Source organism: Macaca nemestrina, chromosome 10 (assembly GCF_043159975.1).
Source record: "Macaca nemestrina isolate mMacNem1 chromosome 10, mMacNem.hap1, whole genome shotgun sequence".
Lineage (NCBI taxonomy): Eukaryota > Metazoa > Chordata > Mammalia > Primates > Cercopithecidae > Macaca > Macaca nemestrina.
The window spans coordinates 70,087,673-70,098,270 of NC_092134.1; the positions used below are offsets into that span (position 1 = coordinate 70,087,673).

At 39.9% G+C, this 10,598-nt stretch overlaps 1 protein-coding gene across 1 annotated transcript; it reads left to right on the forward strand.

Moving 5' to 3' along the window:
- The first annotated feature begins 1,788 nt into the window (after nt 1-1,788).
- Nucleotides 1,789-10,211, forward strand: LOC105474030 (arginine vasopressin receptor 1A). Its single transcript, XM_011728339.3, has 2 exons — nt 1,789-3,059; nt 5,294-10,211. Exons 1-2 carry the CDS (start codon nt 2,081-2,083, stop codon nt 5,578-5,580), a joined length of 1,266 nt encoding a protein of 421 aa, XP_011726641.2. The 5' UTR covers nt 1,789-2,080; the 3' UTR covers nt 5,581-10,211.
- Nucleotides 10,212-10,598: the final 387 nt, after the last annotated feature.

Genomic DNA, 10,598 nt, shown 5'->3' on the forward strand with positions numbered 1-10,598 from the left:
AATAACTAAAAGTGTGTAGGGCCAAGAACCACAAAATCACTAGGTTGTGGCCAACAGACCACTTTTGCAATACCCAGACACTAGGTTCCATCAACATTCTTTCTCATCAGGAGCACTAATAGTGTAATTTGTGACTTAAAAGAAGGTCAATTCTCTGTGTCAGTGACTATTACCTAATTGCTTGAAGGATTTTTTCCAGACAGGTGGTCTGGAATCCTTTTACCTATTACCTTCCATCCCTGAACCATTTCAATCTTCTGCCTTCTGGATATCTTGGAGAAAATGAACCAATACAACACAGATTTCAGTTTTTAGAGCATTTCCCCCATACAGAACATTGTCTTACTTGATCTTCCCGATGACCTCATCAACAGGAAAGGCAGGTTCTTTCATTTCCATTTATAAGACGCACAGACCCAGGATTATCTAGCCACAGGAAGCAGGACTCCAGATTTCAAGTCCAGCATCTTAACGTGACAACCTTGGTAACTGCATGAATGAACGGGATAGTAAAGTGGAATTATTACTGAGAACTGGAATGAATAAAATATTTTGCATTTTTTGCCTGCGTTTCACAGAGGGCGATATTTTTCTGAGAAAATCAAATTTATACCACGGCCACAATACAGAAACGTTCTGACCAACAAAGTCACGCTCCGGTAGAAAGGGCTTCCTTTCTTCCTTTCTTGTAAAATTGCCTGAAAACAGCTCCCCCTTGCTGTCCTTCGAGGCATATATTCACCAACGTTAAAACAGAGCTGAGGGAGGTAGCTTTTCTGCCTCCCCCCGGCCCTGCAGAGGGGCTCCAGCTGTTCAGAGTAAGGGATTAATAGGTAGATGGTGGTTTCTCCTCCTTCCCAGGGTCTCTTTCCTCTCTTGAGATTTCCTCTTTCTCACTTCTGAGCGCAGGAGCCGAGCGGGTTTTCTGTCCCTTGCCCTGGACAGCACTGCCTCGGTGGCCGCTGTCCGGCAGCTGATCTTTGCCAACCCAAAAAGGTGTCCCCACGACTCAGTAGTAACCGGACGGTGCCCGCGGACTACTGCGGCCAAATTTCCGCCATCCCCGCTGTGGGAATCAGGCTTTTCCCGCAGAAACCCCCAGGAATCTAGAGAAAACTCCCTAAGTCCCTAGTCTCCACAGAGAAAACCAGGAGACACTCCCCCCAAACCCCGCGGTTGAATACAGGAACAGCAGCCACGGGGGCTGCAAAGTGACGAATGCGTTCTTCCCGTAGCAAACACAGGGTAATAAATACGAGTGGGGAGAAATGTTTGCCCCGGGAAAATTTGCCTCGGGAATAAAAGTTGCCAGACTAGCTGCACGCGTGAGCTCGGTGAGACGAAAGAAACCTGGACTGGAGGAGGTGAGGTGGAGAGCCAGCTTCAGGTGCAGGAGCTAGAGCGCCGGTACATGGACTGGAGGTTTCCAGGTACCACGCTTAGCGTGCCTATTGAAGTCAAATGCATGGTTAAGGAGACTAGCGAGGAAGGCTAGTGAGAGAAGCTTGTGGAAAAGGCTACGAGCCCACAAAAGGCATGACGCGTCCAGTTGTCCAAGTTTTTCGAAGGGAAGGGCGGGAAAGCGCCACGATCCCGCCTACTGTGCGGAGGAATCTGCGAGTCTCCCAGCTCCACCCCCTCAACAGTGATGCAAAGAGGACAAACACCGACGTAGGGAGAAGAAAAAAATAAAAAAATAAAAAACTCCAGGGAGCGGGGAGTAGGCAACCAGCAGTCTTCCGTCAATAGGGCGAGAGGGAGCGCGTCCCGAGGAAACAAGCACAGCATAAATACTTGAGTTGGGAACCCAGTGCTTCCGGAAGCTCGAGCTCACCTTCCCGACTTCGCCGAAGTTGAAAAAAGGCAGAGCAGGGAGAGGGGCCGGCTCACCCTGCTGAGAGCTGCTCAGTGGGCAGGCCAGACGCTGCTTCGGGAGACGCCCACTGGAGGGATCGCAGAGCCAGGCAAGCGGCGAGCGCGCCAAGGACGGTGCGCTTCGGGCGAGGAGCCCAAGTCCTCCGAGGCGGGAGGGAGCAGCCCTCGAGGGCTGGGGCTCCGAAGAGGGCCAAGTAGGCGCTGCATGGACAGCATGCGTTTCTCCGCCGGTCCCGACGCGGGGCCCTCGGGCAACTCCAGTTTTTGGTGGCCTCTGGCCACCAGCGCTGGCAACACAAGCCGGGAGGCCGAAGCCCTCGGGGAAGACAACGGTCCGCCGAGGGACGTGCGCAATGAGGAGCTGGCCAAGCTGGAGATCGCCGTGCTGGCGGTGACTTTCACGGTGGCCGTACTGGGCAACAGCAGCGTGCTGCTGGCTCTGCACCGGACGCCGCGCAAGACGTCCCGCATGCACCTCTTCATCCGACACCTCAGCCTGGCCGACCTGGCCGTGGCCTTCTTCCAGGTGCTGCCGCAAATGTGCTGGGACATCACCTACCGCTTCCGCGGCCCCGACTGGCTGTGCCGCGTGGTGAAGCACCTGCAGGTGTTCGGCATGTTCGCGTCGGCCTACATGCTGGTAGTCATGACAGCCGACCGCTACATCGCGGTGTGCCACCCGCTGAAGACTCTGCAACAGCCCGCGCGCCGCTCGCGCCTCATGATCGCGGCAGCCTGGGTGCTGAGCTTCGTGCTGAGCACGCCGCAGTACTTCGTCTTCTCCATGATCGAGGTGAACAATGTCACCAAGGCCCGCGACTGCTGGGCCACCTTCATCCAGCCCTGGGGTTCTCGTGCCTACGTGACCTGGATGACGGGCGGCATCTTCGTGGCACCTGTGGTCATCCTGGCTACCTGCTACGGCTTCATCTGCTACAACATCTGGCGCAACGTCCGCGGGAAGACGGCGTCGCGCCAGAGCAAGGGTGCAGAGCAAGCGGGTGCCGCCTTCCAAAAGGGGTTCCTGCTTGCACCCTGTGTCAGCAGCGTGAAGTCCATTTCCCGGGCCAAGATCCGCACGGTGAAGATGACTTTTGTGATCGTGACGGCTTACATCGTCTGCTGGGCGCCTTTCTTCATCATCCAGATGTGGTCTGTCTGGGATCCCAAGTCCGTCTGGACCGGTACGTGACGTGAAAATAGAGGAAATTTTAGGGATAGGAGTGTGTTGTGCGTGTGTGTGTGTGTGTGTGTGTGTGTGTGTGTGTGTGTCAGAGAGAGAGAGAGGGAGAAAATTTGGCAATTTTCTTCATAGTATCTTCTAGGGCAGTAGTTTTTAAACTTCTGTGTGTATGTAAGAGTCGCACCTTGGAGGAACGCTGTTAAGAAAAAAAAAAAAAAAAAGCAAATTCCTGGATTCCCCATGCAGACGTTCTAGTTAAGAACGTCTGGAATGGGGCTCAGGACTCTGCATTTGTAGTATACAATGATCCTAAGACAATTCCAGAAGCTGTGTCCCAGAGTCAGCCAGGCAACTACAAAGCCGAATAATGACTTTCTGCCAAATCACTAGCTACTGTATTAACACCATTTCAAGTCTGTTGGATTCAGGAAAATGCTTTACTATCACAACTGCTTTTTGTTGGATTGTGGAAAGTATTACAATTAATTTTAAAAATGTGTAGAAATGCCTCAGGGGCAAGGATAGAAGCAGACATATATTTCTAAAGAAAGCTGGAGAAAAATTATTTAGAAAGTAATTCCAATTTGGCATTTAGCTAATAATGTTCCTTTCTCGTTATAATCTGTTTATTTTTTTCTAACAATGATAACCTTAACACTTTTTTCTTGGTATTTCAAAACAGGATTATTGATAAACTAAATTCGTTAGACTGATTCATTAGTCTTTCACCAGTAGTTTGACCACACAGCTCTACACCTCTCCACACAACTCTTACAGTAGTTTACTGGAAATGTTCTCTACACCTACTATTGTGTTTGATTTTAATTCCTTCTCAAACTAAAAAAACTAACTTCACAGTGACTTGCAAAAAAATTATATAATTTTGCATCTTGAAAATATTTTCTTCTAGTAAAGACAAAAACTCAAACTAAATAAATTCCAATGCTTGTTGGAACTCAAACCAAATAAATTCAATGGTACAGTTGTTACCAGAATGTTTCTGGTAACAGGAAATAGGTATCTGGGAGTAGCTGTCTCCTTTTGCTTTTTGAAATTGGAGTAGGGGAGGTATGTAATATGCTTTGGAAGTTATATTTGAAAATAAAACATTTCAGTATGGATTTAACTTAAATATTCTTACAGACTACAATACCAGCGATAATGAAAGATACAATATAAACACTTTATTTTTTGTTTACTATTTCTTATCTTGCTTGATCTTAGAAGCCTCTTAATATTGTTAAATAAAGAAATTCAGTCTAATTATTGCTTTAGCAGGATTTACACACAAGTAATAAAAACTTCACTTGTGCATAGATATGTTGGTGATTTTCATTCTTTGTGAACACCATCTTATGATGGCTCCTGCTCACCTTTGATGGCAGCATCTTAACACTCAGTATGATTAAATAATAACCTGTAATTGTTTTCTGGCGTAACAAGAGTGAGAAGATCCAACTTTATATTTAATAATCAAGGAAAAGTCAGTGCTCATTGATTATTCTTATTTTTAGAAAAGGTATGTTATCAGCACAGTAGCTCCACTGTGAAAGGTTATAATATTTATGCAGTTTACCAGTGCTAATTATCATAAAATATTTTAGAATCCTGTTGGAATTTCCTAATTCTGCTGTTCTTCTTACATAATTTGTTTGAACCCCAGTCACAGACGGTTTTCTTTTAAAATCAAACCAAATTTCTAACCAAAGAAAAACAACTAAAGCTTATATCATTCAGGGACTTCTTCCGTACAGTTTTCATATTACAAGAATATTTAAAACTACTAAACTGGATCCCTAATGCAATATTTTTTCCTGAGTTATTAGGATAAATACAATTTGGTATACATGGTTATTATGGACCCTTAAAATTTCATTAAAATCGTAGCCATTCTGTAACTGCTGTGTCATTAGCACATTCTAGTTCAAGTATCGAAGATAGAGATTTTTTCAATGAATTATTTAATAGTCTTAACCTCATAAAATTCCCACTCATTCTATTTATTTGATAGTGTTTTAAAATACTTGAATTAATTTTAAGGCATCTTGCTTACAAAAATATTTCATAGTCAAGCAATTTTCAAACACTCCCCATTTCCCTGATTGATAAACAAAATAGTTCATTTTCTATGCTAATCCAGAAGGTTTTTCCTTTTTAATTAGTTAATAGAAAAATGAGTTCATCTAGGGCTCAGTTACTTACATTACATAATTTCCCTTTATACTTTTCATGCAGAATCGGAAAACCCTACCATCACCATCACGGCATTACTGGGTTCCTTGAATAGCTGCTGTAATCCCTGGATATACATGTTTTTTAGTGGCCATCTCCTTCAAGACTGTGTTCAAAGCTTCCCATGCTGCCAAAACATTAAGGAAAAATTCAACAAAGAAGATACTGACAGTATGAGCAGAAGACAGACTTTTTATTCTAACAATCGAAGCCCAACAAACAGTACGGGTATGTGGAAGGACTCGCCTAAATCTTCCAAGTCCATCAAATTCCTTCCTGTTTCAACTTGAGCCTTGCGTTCATGCAACTTAACTCTTGTGATTGACTTTTTGGCCCATTAGCTGAATTGAGCTAGAAATCACAAGAACAAATGCACTTTACTGATATAACCATAAATCAATTCATTGGGTACAAGACTGTGTTTCTAGTTGCATTTTTCACATTGCTACCAAAAACTAGACATTATTTTGTATGGAATATTAATGAAAACATGCTGTACTAAAATATGCAGGTCTAATTCCCAGAAATATAACAGAAGTTATATTTTTAAAGGAAAAATCGTAACCACCCTAGCTTTATATTTTGTTGTTGGTTTATTTTCATTTCTAACCTAAGTAAGACTTGATTAGTTTAAAAGTCATATAATGTATGGCACTATTTCTGAACAAAGACAGCTCATCATCAGCCTTAGTATTCAGAGAAAACTTCAGAGAAATTATGTTTTCATCCAATAAAATTAATTTGTGCATCAGAAAATGCAGCCTTAAATGGTGTCCTGGAGATGGGATGGCACCTCCTAGGGGTAGAAGTGCCTGGAGCATAATGAGCTCCTGCTCATTATGACCAGTTCAGAGTTCTATTAGAAGCTATCAATCATCTTGCATTTCAAAATGGTAACTTTACAACTGGCAGTGGCCTCCTTTCGGTTCCTCACATATTACTGGTAAAGAAAAGCATGATAACTAAGATGCCGAAGGTGAGAGGAAATGTTGATTAGCCAAAAATATCTTTTTTCCCCCTCTGCGAGGTTGTTTTAAAGTCAGATTTGTATGAGGAAAGCCAAATTTTACTAAAAGAGTAGAAAAGGATTGCTCAAGGTACGAAATTTTATTAAAAGAGTAGAGAAGGACTTTCTCTTGGACATTGTAAACGTATTTTGATCTGTGTTACAAGGGTATCCTGTGCTATGCTGGATATTAACAAGATCATTATCTTCATGTTTGGGGAATTCAGATTCATAATATGAGTATCCTAAAGAGTGACTCAGGATATAAAGTGTCCCAACATGTGTAATTAAAAATAGGTTTGTCTTTCCAATCTCTCATCTAACAATTGCAAAGCAGAGATGAGACGGGGTTGGGACATGGGTGACAGATGGAAAGAGAACTGCTCTGTGCTCAGACTGGCTTTGTTCATTATTAAATCCACGACTTTAGGCAAGTTTCTTAAACACATATAAAGCCTCTGTTTCCTTGACTTACCATGGGGTTGATAACACTTACCTCACAGGGTTGTTGAGAGGACTAAATAAAATCAAATATGTTAAAAGAGCTTCAGAAATAGTAAAGTACTATACACAGGCTAGCAGTTGCTTTTATTATAGCCTTGGGATCTCCAAAATTGCACAGATGTTTTCTAGTTTATTTTTTATTAACTAGAATTGGTTCGTTTCGTGGCTGGGATATAAAATCCTAAAATTTAAATATAGATCTGCTGATTCGTTGGACAATACTTTCAGTGACCACTCAGCTTGACTTCTCCTGCCTGATTAAAGTTTTCCAATTTAAAGACAGAACTTGCTTTTCTTTGAATGCAGGTAGATCAAAACCACCCAGGAGCCTCAGTTTTTTCCAGTTTTAAACAGAGATCAATTACACTACTTTGCTGTTGTTATTACATTTTTCACTAATGGAACTCAGTGATTTTTTTTCCTAGCTATTTTGTCTGGCTGCTGCTGCTTCTTAGAGATCATGCAATGATTTGAGGATACATCATAAATATTTTGCATCCTTAAGAGGAAGTAATAGTTATAGTTGCTTTTTTTTTTTTTTTTTTTTTTTTTTTTTGAAACAGAGTCTTGCTGTGTTGCCAGGCTGGAGTGCAGTGGCATGATCTCGGCTCACTGCAACCTCCGTCTCCCGGTTCAAGCAATTCTCCTGCCTCAGCCTCTCGAGTAGCTGGGACTATATGAGGGTGCCACCACGCCCGGCTAATTTTTATATTTTTAGTAGAGATAGGGTTTCACCATGTTGGCCAGCATGGTTTTAATAGTATTATTGAGTTTCTTTTTTACCTTTGTAGATAAGAAAATGAGAACTGGATAGCACTGTGAGAACCTGGAAGCAATAATTTTACTCCTCTTCATTCTCCTGCCTTTCGAAATTCTCAGCCCTTAGGCTCCCTAACACAGATATGCCTAAAATCATGTTTCCAAATGCTTTATAGAGATTATAAACCTAGGGGCTCCCTAGGTTTTCAAATTCTTTCTAAAAATAATAACTATGTCTCTTAAAGGGTACTGTCCAATATAAGCCATAACTAAATTAATCAATTCATTATTTGAGTTAGAGTAGCATCTCAGTAAACTGGCACTCTAAGACTGTCAGTCCTTTTGACAACTCTTTGATAGTTCAAAAACTAAAGCCTTTTGCTTTGGAACTAAGATGAACCCATTTTTTTCTAAATCCATTTCCAAAGTAAGAACCTCAGAACCTATAGATCTCACTTCAAAATGTTGATGTGTACCCCCAAGCAAAACAATTCAATATGAATGTTATTTCTGAGAACAACTCTCACAAAAAGTGCATATCACCCTACCCAGTTGTTTTTTCTCCTTTTAAATGTATTGGGAGATGAGATAGTAGAAAATGGGCTGGGGAGACATGAGATCTGGGTGCTAGTTCTGCACTAGGCAAATATGTGGTCTTATTCTCTGCGGTTTAGGCTGAGAAGTTTCATCTGTCTGGTTGCTAAATTTTCTCCATGTTACATACCCAGAAGTGGAATTCACATATCTCAAAACAATATTTCAAATTGGAAGGAACCTACCTGCCTGTCTGTTTCAGAAGAAGAGAAACTGAAAAAGTATTACAGGAAGGGAAGTTTTCCTTTTCTTGACCAAAGAGAAGGCCTGAGATATGATGCCAAATGACAGCTTACAGTCAAGAAAAAAATGTGTTGCAGTACCTTATTTTATTTTTCACAGTTAACAGTGGGAAGATCCTGCAGGTACACAATTCTAATGCCTCTATGTGCGTATTAGGAATGTGATACATTAAAAATGTCCAACAATAGGGATAAACTAGTCAATTGGGCATTTGATGAGTATTAACTGATGATGGTAAAGAAACAATTTAGAGTACGTTATTAAGTGCTTAATGGGTTAATTTTGGAGCATGTATTTTAAAGTGTAAAACTACTTGGCTTTTATTTCATTTGGAACACAATTGTGAAGGAAATCAGTGAAATTCTTGGGTTACTTATATACTTGTTTTACATATAGAATTTCCATCATCATCAAAGAAGTCTTATGCCATGATTGAGGGAAGGGTATGGTTTTAGAGAAAAAACACTAAGCAGTCTTAATAATACACAGGATTCTGCCAAGCTTATTACAGTTTCTAGAATGGACAACCACTAATAATTAAGAAACCCAACTTTCATCTGTTATTACACAAGAAACCCAATTAGGTTAAAGTTTGATGTTTTCAGACTCTAAAGCCTGTTTTTGTAACTTAATTGGACTTTTGGAGTGTTAAATTATGGCTTCAGAGTTTGACTCTACCTAAAATTTAGTTAGATGACAACTAGGGAGAAATTAAACCTAATCCTTCACCCCAAATATCAGAGATTAGACAAACCTATGTTAATTGGGGCCTTATGGATATTCATATTGGAGGCAATAGCTTTATTCAGAGTAAGCCCAGGACAGGGCTGTCTGGGATGCTAGTTCTGGAAATGCAGAAGCGGCCACTGTATCCCTGCCCACCCCCTCCATCCAGCCCTTTTGGTACCACTCAGTATCATTGACAACATTTGGAATCATAAGTAACATAGGACAGTAAGTATTACAGAATGATTCTTGATTAGAATTGGACCTCAGCCAATTTGAGTCAAAATTTAAGAACCATTCAGAAGAAAGTTTCTTTCTTTTGAGTGCCTAAGACAGTGTAAATGGTTTGAATCACACAAATTTTATGATTCCAATGTATATATAAGCATTTTAAGAATATTGTTTTAACATAATAATTAGGCATACTAAGTTATCGTGAATGAAAATGTATGTGTGACCTGTAGTATGTCATATATTATTATGGCTAAACATTAAATGTTTCTTTTTTAGTTTTATGTATTTGTGTATATATATACCCACATTTTTACATTGATTTATGTTCTAAATAATAATTAAAACAAAGTATTATAGAATGAATGAAATCTTTTTGTGTTCCAGGGTCAAATTATTAATAACAAATTCAGAAAAGAAAATCTGAGGATAAATCTGATATAAAAACCAGAATGATTATTATTAATACAAAATAATTAATATTTTCACATATGAAGGTAGTTGTCTTCATACTACAGGATTTCTGACTTGAATATATTCTATAATGCTTTAATTCATTGCCATAACAAATGTACTAAGAATTAATGTTGCATCTTAAGTATTCCATTTTTTGAAACTTTTTCAAATGTTCTATATCTCCTAGCTTATTATGCTATGTAAAATAATTTCAGTGTGTTTTTTCCTAGGGCAATTGAATGATTCTTGTTTTGAATGGGTGTTAAAATGTTTTGTGATAGTATCTAATATTTGATCCTTGACAGAAAAAATGGCTTCTGGTATTATATTGAAAAAACTATTGTATTTTTTCCTCAGTTTTACTGTGTGTTGGCTTGTTTCTATAAATAAAAATAAGTTTTACATTTGTTTGAAATAATTCTTTTACAACTTAGTTTGACAGTGAAATATATTTCAAGTTAATTATTTTGACTTTGAAAAACTAAAGACTGGTTTTACAGTTGGTAGCTATTGATAGGTTGATATTTAAGCACAAAAATGTTTGTGCTTTAGTGACCATAGCAAGAATAAGTGAAATTTGTAACCGCCCTTTCAATAAATTATAATTAAGGAATCAAATCAATTTTGTTATAGTCTGTATTTAGACAAACAAAGTGATTGAGGTTAGCAGAGGTCATGTTTGTCATTCAGCCCTAAAAAACATCATCTACGTGCATTTATTTCTTAACGTTGGTAAGGCTGACTTCTGGGGCCTAAAGATTACAAATATTCCCATTTAAAAGTCTTCAA